Below are 7,732 nucleotides of genomic sequence, written 5' to 3' on the forward strand. Positions count from 1 at the left end.
GCTTGCTCCGCCCCTACTTCCTGCTATCACTGGCCAGGGCGACAAAGGTGCCCAATTCTCCGATCATGGCTGAATTGGGTGCCTTTGCCCTGCCCCCCAGCTCTTAGCTCCCCCCCTGGGTTTCCGATCACTGTCAGTAGCAGGGGGCTTCTTCCTGCTTTCCCTTTCGCCTCCCTGCATTGTGCCTACATATGCAAATTAACTGTCATCTTGTTGGCAGTTAACTGCCAATCTTAGTTGGCAGTTAATTTGCATATAGCCCTGATTAGCCAATGAAAAGGGTAGCTCTTGCGCCAATTACCATTTTTCTCTTTTATTAGTGTAGATAGAATACCTAGATTTAAGTCTTAGTGCCAATACTTAGCGACCTTGCATAACCACTTAGCCTCTCTGAGCCAAAGTTTCCCTCACCCTGTAAACTGGGTAACCATTCCTGCCATAGTCTCAGCATTGGCTTGTGTTAAGAGGTGCATGACTTGAGCGAGGCCTATAAAGTAGAGGTTACTGCAGTCTGACTGAAGTGATTCAGTTGGTTGGGCATCGCCCTATGCACAGAAAGGTTGCTGATTCGATTCTAGGTCAGGGCACATACCTGGGTTGTGGGTTCAATCCCTGATTGGGGCACACACAGAAGGCAACCGATGGATGTTTCTCTCTCACATCAATGTCTGTCTGTCTGTTTCTCTCTCTCTCTCTCTTCCTCTAAGCATGTCCTTGTGTGAGGATTTAAAAAAATAATAATAATAAAGTAGAGATTATTGCAAAGCCCTGGTGAGGAACCTGGAGACCTGGGTTCCCAATCTGGTTCTACCACTAGCTGCTGTGTGACCATGGCAAGCCTTTCTTCTCTCTTCACTAGGGTTTAGCTTCCTAACTGATGAAGCTGAACTAGGCCAGTGGTGTTCCAACCTTCTTTTAGCCAAGGGATGGGGAACCTTTTTTCTGCCAAGGGCCATTTAGACATTTATAACATCACTAGAGGCCCGGCGCACAACATTTGTGCCTCAGCCCAGCCTGCACCCTTTTAGCAGTCTGGGAGCCCTCAGGGGATGTCTGACTGACGGGTTAGGCCCACTTCCCCGGGGAGTGGGCATAAGCCCCAGTCGGACATCCTTAGTGCTGCCATGGAGGCAGGAGCTGCCACTGCCGCTGCGCTCGCCAGCCATCAGCCTGGCCTGTGGCTGAGTGGGGGAGTGCACTGACCATCAGGGGGTAGCTCCTGCGTTGAGCATCTGCCTCCTGATGGTCAGTGCACATCATAGCAACTGGTCATTCTGCTATTCGGTCAATTTGCATATTAGTCTTTTATTATATAGGATTTGCTTACTATAATTCACTTAATATAAACTTATGTTGAAAAAAGCTCCTAGATTTATTGAATTTCGAGTCTGACCTGTGGTTGCCTTGGCAGGGCCAGACCAAACGATTTCATGAGTCTTATACAACCTGTAGGCCGGACGTTCCCCACCCCTATTTTAGCCAAAGTACTCTTTCTTCAAATCAAATCATAAACAGAACCAAACCAGCACCCATACCCCATTTTCTCTGGGTTCTTTGCACACCCACTCCTAGAACTCTGGGGTTCTATCTCACATTGTTGGAAAGCCACCACTAGGGTTTCTTCTTGCTCTGTCCAGGATTTCATAACCTAAGACTGTTTGTCCTACTACTGACTGATTAGCGTAATCTCAGTAGCACCTCTACCACCACGCATTTGATCTTTCAGGAACTGCAAGATTGCCTAACTCTCAGGCTACAGAGTTGTAGATAACAGCTCAGAGCTAGAGTCAGAAAGATCCTGTCTTGGCTCTGCCTGTCCGATAGCTGTGTGTCTCAGGATACACACCTAAACTTCTCCAGTCTTTACTTCCCTCCTCTTTACAATTGGGGTGATAGCTTTCTCACAGGGTAATGTGAATATTAAATGAGAATACATGTTAGGTTCAAGGCCTTCTCCTATATAATAAAAGCCTAATATGCTAAGTCTCCGGTCGTCTGGTCAGCCATTCAACCAATCAAAGCATAATATGCTAATGATATGCTAAGGCAGCTCAACCACTCACTATGATGTGCACTGACCACCAGGGGGCAGAGGCTCTGACTGGTAGGTTAGCTTGCTGCTGGGGTCTGGCCAATCAAGACTGAGTGAGACAGGCTGGACATGCCCTGAAGCCCTCCCGCGGTCCCTCCTCAGCTGGCCAACCTCCTGCGTGCACCGGGCTGAGGGACCCTCCCACCCAATACACAAATTTCGTGCACCAGGCCTCTAGTGAGTACTTTAAAAAGCTAAGATTAGTGTGTAGTACAGAAAAATTTGAACACCTGGAATATGCCCTCATGCCTCCATCCCCAACCCCTTGAGTGTGAACTCTGAGCCACAGGGACTCTGCTGAGAAGCAGGGAGCAATGTTTGTGGCCCAGAGTCTCACCAACCCAAATGGACAGAGAGAAGGTTCTCTCCCCAGCACACTGACTCGCAGGGACAGGAAAGACAGAAGTGTTCCAGGCCCAGCTCCACTGGAGCTCTAGGCTCTCTGTTCTCTCATTGTCCTGGACTGGCATGGGAAGGAGCTGGGCAGAGAATGATTATAATGAAGACTTCTGGGCAGTCTGGCTGGAAAGGGCTCCATACTTTAAAGCAAACAAACTCTCTCAATCTTCTGTGTCCCTCTGGCTTTTCTCCCTAAGCTTAAACTTAATGACAGCTAACAGTGGTAGCAAAGCTTCTCCATAAAGACCTCTTATGGATCATTCCAGGCCTCCCAAGAGAATATAGTAACTTTTTGGAGATGACTGCACAGCAGAAAATGACTTTTTCAATGTTTTTCTCACTCTACTCCCCTAGCCATAGCTTATTGGTCTTGAGGTGGAAATTTGATCTAAGGTGGGCTCATGAAAGGATCTAGTTCATTCTGGGCTATTCTGTGAAGCAGGGAAAGCAGGTCTGTAGAGAGAAGGAAATGTATAAAGAGGCGCTACCTAATGGATATCAATCTTGGTTTCAGTTTTGCTTAAGGCTGGTTTTACTTGTCCTTGCATTCTGTGAAACACCTCTATATCCTCAAGTAAATGCTCGCTTTGAAAAAAAGAAAAAAACTAGCTTGTCATATTTGCCACTCTAGAGATCTGACTAACATTGAAAGGGCGCAAAGTTCCTTAAATAAGCTTCAGATAAGAGAGCTGAGGGATATTAGCATAATCAATGGACACAGATACTGGGGCGGTGGGGGCTTGTCCTGGGGGGTGACAGGGACCTTGGGGGTCAATTGGGAAAAAGGAGACATCTGTAATACTTTAAACAAAACAAAAAAGAGAGAGAGAGAGAGAGCGCGAGAGAGTGCCGAGGGTTAGGCTGGAGATCCTGAAAGAATACCCTCCCCCTCTGACAGCATCTTACTGCTCTTCCAGCAAACGGCCGAACTTCTGCCGGGCCATCTCCATTAGCCCGTCCACTTCACTTTTGGAACGTTTGAAGTTCTCAATGCTGAACGCGTACACCGTCACCTCTCGGATGCCCAGGGCCAAACACCAGTGCAGAGTCTGAGAAGGGAGAAGACAAGGAGCTAGGGTGTAAGGAAGAGTAGGAAGGGAAATAAGAGATGCCTCGGCCCCGACTCAGAAAAGCATCAAGCTAGGATAACACCAATGCTTCTGTCAGAATAATGAACTAAATATGCAGAAAGCCACCACTTGAGAACCGAAAAATGTGAACTTAATGAGTACTAGGCTGATGCCACTGTGGTCTACTGGAAAGAACTCTCCACTGAGAGAATAAAAAACCAGGTTCTAGTCCTTGGCTCCATCACTTATTATGTGACTATAGGCGAATCATTTAACATCGCTGGGCCTAAGTCTCCTTGTCTGTAAAAAGAGCCCGACTAGCCCTGGCTGGTTTGGCTCAGTGAATAGAGCGTTGGCCTACGGACTGAAGGGTTCCAGGTTCAATTCCGGTCAACGGCATGTACCTTGGTTGTGGGCACATCCCCAGTGGGGAGTGTGTGGGAGGCAGCTGATCAATGTTTCTCTCTCATCAATGTTTCTACCTCTCTATCCCTCTCCCTTCCTCTCTGTAAAAAAAATCAATAAAATATATTTTTTAAAAAAAGAGCCTGGCTAGTCCTAGCTGGTTTGGCTCAGTGGACAGAGAGTCGGCCTGCGAACTGAAGGGTCCCAAGTTTGATTCCAGTTGAGGGCACATGCCCAGGTTGCAGGCTCCATCCCCAGTAGGGAGCATGCAAGAGGCAGCCAATCAATGATTCTCATCATTGATGTTTCTATCTCTCTCTCCCTTTCCCTTTCACTCTGAATTCAATGAAAATATATATACATATATTTTTTAAATATATTTTATTGATGCTGGTGTGGCTCAGTGATTGAGCGTCAACCTATCAATCAGGAGGTCACAGTTTGATTCCCAGTCAGGGTACATGACCAGGTTGCAGGCTCGATACCCAGTACGGGGTGTGCAAGAGGCGGCTGAACAATTATTCTTTCTCATCATTGATGTTTCTATCTCTCCCTCTCCCTTCCTCTCTGAAATCAATAAAAATATATTAAAAAATAAAAATGCAAATAAAAAGAGATTACAATCCATCCCTCACAAAGTAGCTAATGAACAGTATAAAAACACAAGGTATTATTACTCACAACATAACTTCATTATTCTGGTAGACAGGCCAACAGGTTGTAAGAAAAAAAGCACCATTTGAGTCTGCATTTCACATATGCTATTTCAACTGATTCTTCAAACAACCCCTTGAGACTGGCATTACTGTTTTCATACCTACTGTAAAGATGATGAAACTGAGGCTCAGAGAGTTGAAGAAATGTGTCAAAAAGTCCAGTGAATCCATTATATGAAGTTCTAAAACACAAAAACTAATGTATAATGATACCTCTTCAGCTTTGTTTCTCTAGTTCTGTTTAAATGTCTTCAACCCCTTACCTTTAACCTCAGAGTTCCCTGTCTTAACACTAATCCCTTCATAGACATACCCACAAACCAACTCGTTATCACCTGAGGAAGATTACCAGTGAGAACCCTGACACTTGAATAGGGTCAAGCTATAGACCTTACAGGGTCTTCGCTGGTACACCTGGTTGGTATCCACCACTGACCTCACTCAAAATAGATGTCAAAAGGCCGCTTGCCTGTGGAGCAGCCACTCTGTCTCAGCATTTCACTAATAAACTCTCTTTCACTTAAAAAAAAAAAAAGCAAAAAAGATGCCAATAGCAACAGCTTCCATTTTTTGAACAACTCCCTTATGCCACGTTCTGTGCCATCTTTTCATTTTACCATCTTGTTTAATCCTCACATAATCTCCTGAGGTAGAGGTTGTTGCTATCCCCAATTTGCAGATCAAGAAACCAGGGTAAGAAAAAGGGAACGACGTAACTCGCTGCAGGTCAGAGAGCCAGGAAGTGGCAGAGCAGGGGTGCCAATGAGTTCTGAGTGACTCCAGAGCCTCAGCTCCTAAGCACCAGGCAAAACTATCTCTTAATTAGTCACAAAAGAGAAGCTGGATTCAACAAATCTAAAGACCTCCACACAGTATTAAAGAGAACCCCACAGCCACTTGTTCAAGGCAAAAAAATACCACTGCTCTAGCATCAGGCCATGTTCTTGTGCCAGGAAGCTAGAGGCCATGTTTCTACTCTTCTTAAAGTTAGTTTCACAAGAATTAACATATTCTGATCTCACTGTGAGCCTTAATGTTTTCCAATCTGTAGCATATATTAAGAACCATAAAATATTCATGACCTTTGCTTAAAGTGATGTCCCAGTTTGGCACTTTTCCCAGTTTAAGCACTGAAAGAATTGTGTCCTGGGAAACCCTCAGACTCAGGCAAACTAGGAAGAGCAGTCACTCTACTATTGCTCCAGAAATGTCACTTCTTAGAATTTATTCTCAAATAGTACTATTTATCATGTCCAATAATAGTGAAGCAGCTAAACAAACTGTCAGTTCTTTATGATGTTAAAAGGCTCTACAGTCATTAAAAAGTGTAGTTAGAAAGTATATATATATATATCAACCTAGAAAAATACTTGCCAAAATGTCAAGTAAAAACAAGGTTATTGAAGCTATAGATGGAATTTTATAAATGTTAGGTCATGTTAGAACAAGTTACAAGGACTCGGATCAGGCACAGAAAAAAATAAACTGTTGATGGGTTAAAGGTGGTGAGAGATGGCAATTTTGTTCTTATTTCTAATATTTTGTGATGTGTCTGGATGATTCAGTTTTTTATTAATGTTGATATAAGACTGATAGCTAGCAAGCAAGCAATAAAACAAACAGCTATACAAAACAATAAATAAAAAGAAAAAAAATACTCTCACACCACAGCAAACTCAGGTTTTCTAGCCATAATCCAATTTTCCGCACTGTTCACCTTGGGTTCTGCCACCCGTACCTACCTCAGCCAGCTTGTTAAAGCCCTGCGAGTGGCCCTCATGATGCTCCACTTGGCACTTCTTGGCATAGCGACGGTTCCCATCCATTATAAATGCAACGTGTTTGGGTATTGGGCCTGCCTGTGAAATGAGAAGACAAATGGTGAACACATCACATACTCTTCAAAGATAAAGGAAGACATTACACCTTGAGCTAGATGACAAAAGCCCTGAGGAAGGGAATTGGGTATTAAGCAATTTACTTATTATTTGTTTAAAGATTGATTTTAGACAGGGAAAAGGGGGTCAGGGAGAGAGATGGAAGAGAGAGAAACATCGATGTTAAGAGAAATACATGAATCAGTTGCCTCCCATATGCACCCAGACAGGGGATTGAACCCACAAAGTAGGTTATGTTCCCTGACCAGGAATCAAACCCACAATCTTCCAGCGCACGGGACAATGTTCCAACCAACTGTGCCACACTGACCAAGGCTACTTGTTATTTTTTTTAAATATATATTTTTATTAATTTTAGAGAGGGAGAAAGAGAAGGAAACATCAATGAAGAGACAATCATTGATCAGCTGCCGCCTGCCTGCCCCAGTAGCCCGCAACCTGGGCATGTTCTGACCGGGAATGGAATCGTGACCTCCTGGTTCACAGGTAGATGCTCAATCACTGAGCCACGCCAGCTGGACCAAGGTTACTTATTTTTATTTATGTGTTTATTAAGCACTTATTACATGCCAAGCACTATTCTAGGCTTTCTGTACCTCACCTTAGTCTTTTTATCATACAAATCTATGAAGTATAGAGTATTAGCTTCATTTTACAGGCGAAAAAACTGAGGCTCAGAGCGGTCAAGTAACTTGCACAAGTCACACAGCTAAAAGGCAAAGTGAGGATTTAAACTCAGGTTTTGTCTTTTAACCATATGTTTTTAACCACCACTTTTATTTCATTAGTCTCCAACTGGAAGGCCCAGAAAGGACATTGACAGTGTGGTTGAATGGAGGGGGCATTCTCCACATAAAAGAGACATTCATTCCTGAGTGCTATCTGATTGCTGACACACAGAAATGGAGCCTAATATTGTTGGATCTTCTAATTTTACAAAAGATGCCATATATGAGGAGTTTTATAAAAAAATTCGTGCAAGGGGCTCAGCCCTCACAGCCCCAGCTGCCTCAGCCGGCCCTTCACAGCCTCGGCCGGCCTTGGCAGCCCCAGCTTCATCTGGAAGGTCATCCAGAAGGATGTCTGGACGGTCATTCTGCTGTTCAGTCTAATTAGCATATTAGCTCTTTATTATATAGGATTAAAAGTCAG

General features: G+C 44.1%; 1 protein-coding gene across 3 annotated transcripts in view; it reads right to left on the reverse strand.

Moving 5' to 3' along the window:
• The window catches only part of DHDDS (dehydrodolichyl diphosphate synthase subunit), a 33,992-nt gene that overhangs the window by 23,085 nt on the left and 3,175 nt on the right, over positions 1-7,732 (reverse strand). For all 3 annotated transcript variants that reach the window (XM_006777499.2, XM_006777500.2, XM_006777501.2), the window contains exons 3-4: positions 6,425-6,541; positions 3,398-3,540 (exon numbers count right to left, since the gene is read on the reverse strand). In XM_006777499.2, the coding sequence (XP_006777562.1) occupies positions 3,398-3,540; positions 6,425-6,541 (260 nt within the window). The remainder of the gene's footprint in view (positions 1-3,397; positions 3,541-6,424; positions 6,542-7,732) is intronic.

This window comes from Myotis davidii, unplaced genomic scaffold (genome assembly GCF_000327345.1).
Source record: "Myotis davidii unplaced genomic scaffold, ASM32734v1 scaffold149, whole genome shotgun sequence".
Taxonomy (NCBI): domain Eukaryota; kingdom Metazoa; phylum Chordata; class Mammalia; order Chiroptera; family Vespertilionidae; genus Myotis; species Myotis davidii.